Genomic DNA, 1,722 nt, shown 5'->3' on the forward strand with positions numbered 1-1,722 from the left:
CATTTAGGAACTAGAGGAAAGTTGTATTTTTCATTGTTGCTACATTGCCCCCTGACTGGCTCGCCTCGTCCCCGAGACCTCTCTGCAAGGGGAAGATCACCCCTTTTAAACTCCCTACCCCACACCCCTCCTGCCCCAATTTTGTAGAGAATGGTGATGCTTAATCTTTATTGTTTAGTTTGCATATCTTCAAGAAGAGTGAACACCAAAGTGAAGACAAAATCTTTGATTTAAAGAGGACTTTTTAAACACACACACACACACACACACACACACACACACACACACACACACACACACACGAACTTAGTCCTTATGTGCCCTGGATTTAAGGTAGCATTGTATAATAAACAGAGCACAGCATGTGCACGTGGTAGGTGTGAGCACCATTTCTGGGAGCAAAGCACCCACCGATTGTTCCTCCCTCAGGAGGGGAAGCTGTAGGCTGGCTCTGCAACCGCCCACCTTGACATTGGCTACCATGGTCCCAGCTCTTGCTTCCCCTTTGTCCGTTAGCAGCCCAGCGCCTGACCCACAGCGCCACCTAGGGCCTTAAATTTTGGCCAGCAAGTGCTTCTGTTGGATTGTGTAACCCCGGCAGCAGCTTTGGACAGCCCACATTCACCAAGAACCCCAACCTATTGCTTTAGATTTAATTCCCGCTCCTACTGACCCACCCCCTGCGGACAGACTAGAACCGCCTCATAGGGTTTCGAAGCTTTAATCTTCCACAGAAGCTGACTGCTGCCTCCTCTCTGCATGGAGCAGATGGGGGTTTGAAACCACCGACCTTCCCTTAGAAGCCAACCACTTAACCATTTGCCACAAGGACTCCTTGTGTTTATTAAGATCTCTTGAAAGCAAACCCTATTGCATTTAAATGGGATACCCTGACTCCCAAGAAGGTCCCCTGGTTTACAGAAATTCACCTCGAATCTCTGAAACATCACCTGAAGCAAATTTTAAATCCTTCCCCTCCACTCTCAAGTTCTTTTTGTTACTGTGTGTGTATACCCTTATGACTCATTCTCTTATTTCACGGTGAACAAATTTACACATGTCCCCCATCATTCACAAATAGACAACGATCCCTCCTTGGCTCAGTAGGCAGGCGGGTTGCAGTGGGTTTATTTTATTTTCTCGTCCCGGGCCCTGAGGTCCAATCAGGTCAGGGAATCTCTGAGGCAGAAGCTGCTTCATTTGGGTCATTGTAAATGAGTTGCTCGTTTTAGATTCTTTGTAACCGGAAAGCGCTTCCTTCTTACTCTGGATTTCTGTTCCTTTGGCAGGCCAATTCCAGCAGTGTCATCTTGAAGACGGGATTTGATTTTCTGGACAATTGGTAAAGTGAGCTAGGAAAGAGTAGGCAAGCACAACCAAGAATCCCGAATGTCTCCAGAGTGGTGTAGTGGAGGAGGGAAACGAGGCAAGATGTTTCCGTGTCTTTCTTGGCTTCTGCACATTCTTTTCTTAATCACTGGGGACTTGTTAAACATCATCTTGCCCAGATTGTTCCTTTTTTGGTAAGACCAAATATACATGCCACTTTCAATGATTTAAACGCAGTTTTGCGTTTGGAATTTTAAAAGACTCTTTGGAATTTAGTCAGTAGTGTAAATAAAACTTCGGTTTCCAGTTCTACCCGGGTTTTCCCCCCCTCAAAGAGAAAGTTGTTTCAGCCAGGTCACAAAATCCATAAACCTAATCTCTGTCCCGTTACCC

At 46.1% G+C, this 1,722-nt stretch overlaps 1 protein-coding gene across 1 annotated transcript in view; it reads left to right on the forward strand.

Annotated features, from left to right (window-relative positions):
* Positions 1–1,555, forward strand: part of CUNH1orf198 (chromosome unknown C1orf198 homolog) — a 32,520-nt gene extending 30,965 nt beyond the window's left edge. Inside the window, exon 4 of the mRNA XM_004712169.2 lies at positions 1,290–1,555. Coding sequence (XP_004712226.1) covers positions 1,290–1,346 — 57 coding nt within the window. The 3' untranslated portion in view covers positions 1,347–1,555. The remainder of the gene's footprint in view (positions 1–1,289) is intronic.
* The last annotated feature ends 167 nt before the right edge of the window (positions 1,556–1,722 follow it).

The sequence above is a fragment of the Echinops telfairi genome, unplaced genomic scaffold, assembly GCF_000313985.2.
Source record: "Echinops telfairi isolate 266 unplaced genomic scaffold, ASM31398v2 ScPeMD7_7424;HRSCAF=8462, whole genome shotgun sequence".
Lineage (NCBI taxonomy): Eukaryota > Metazoa > Chordata > Mammalia > Afrosoricida > Tenrecidae > Echinops > Echinops telfairi.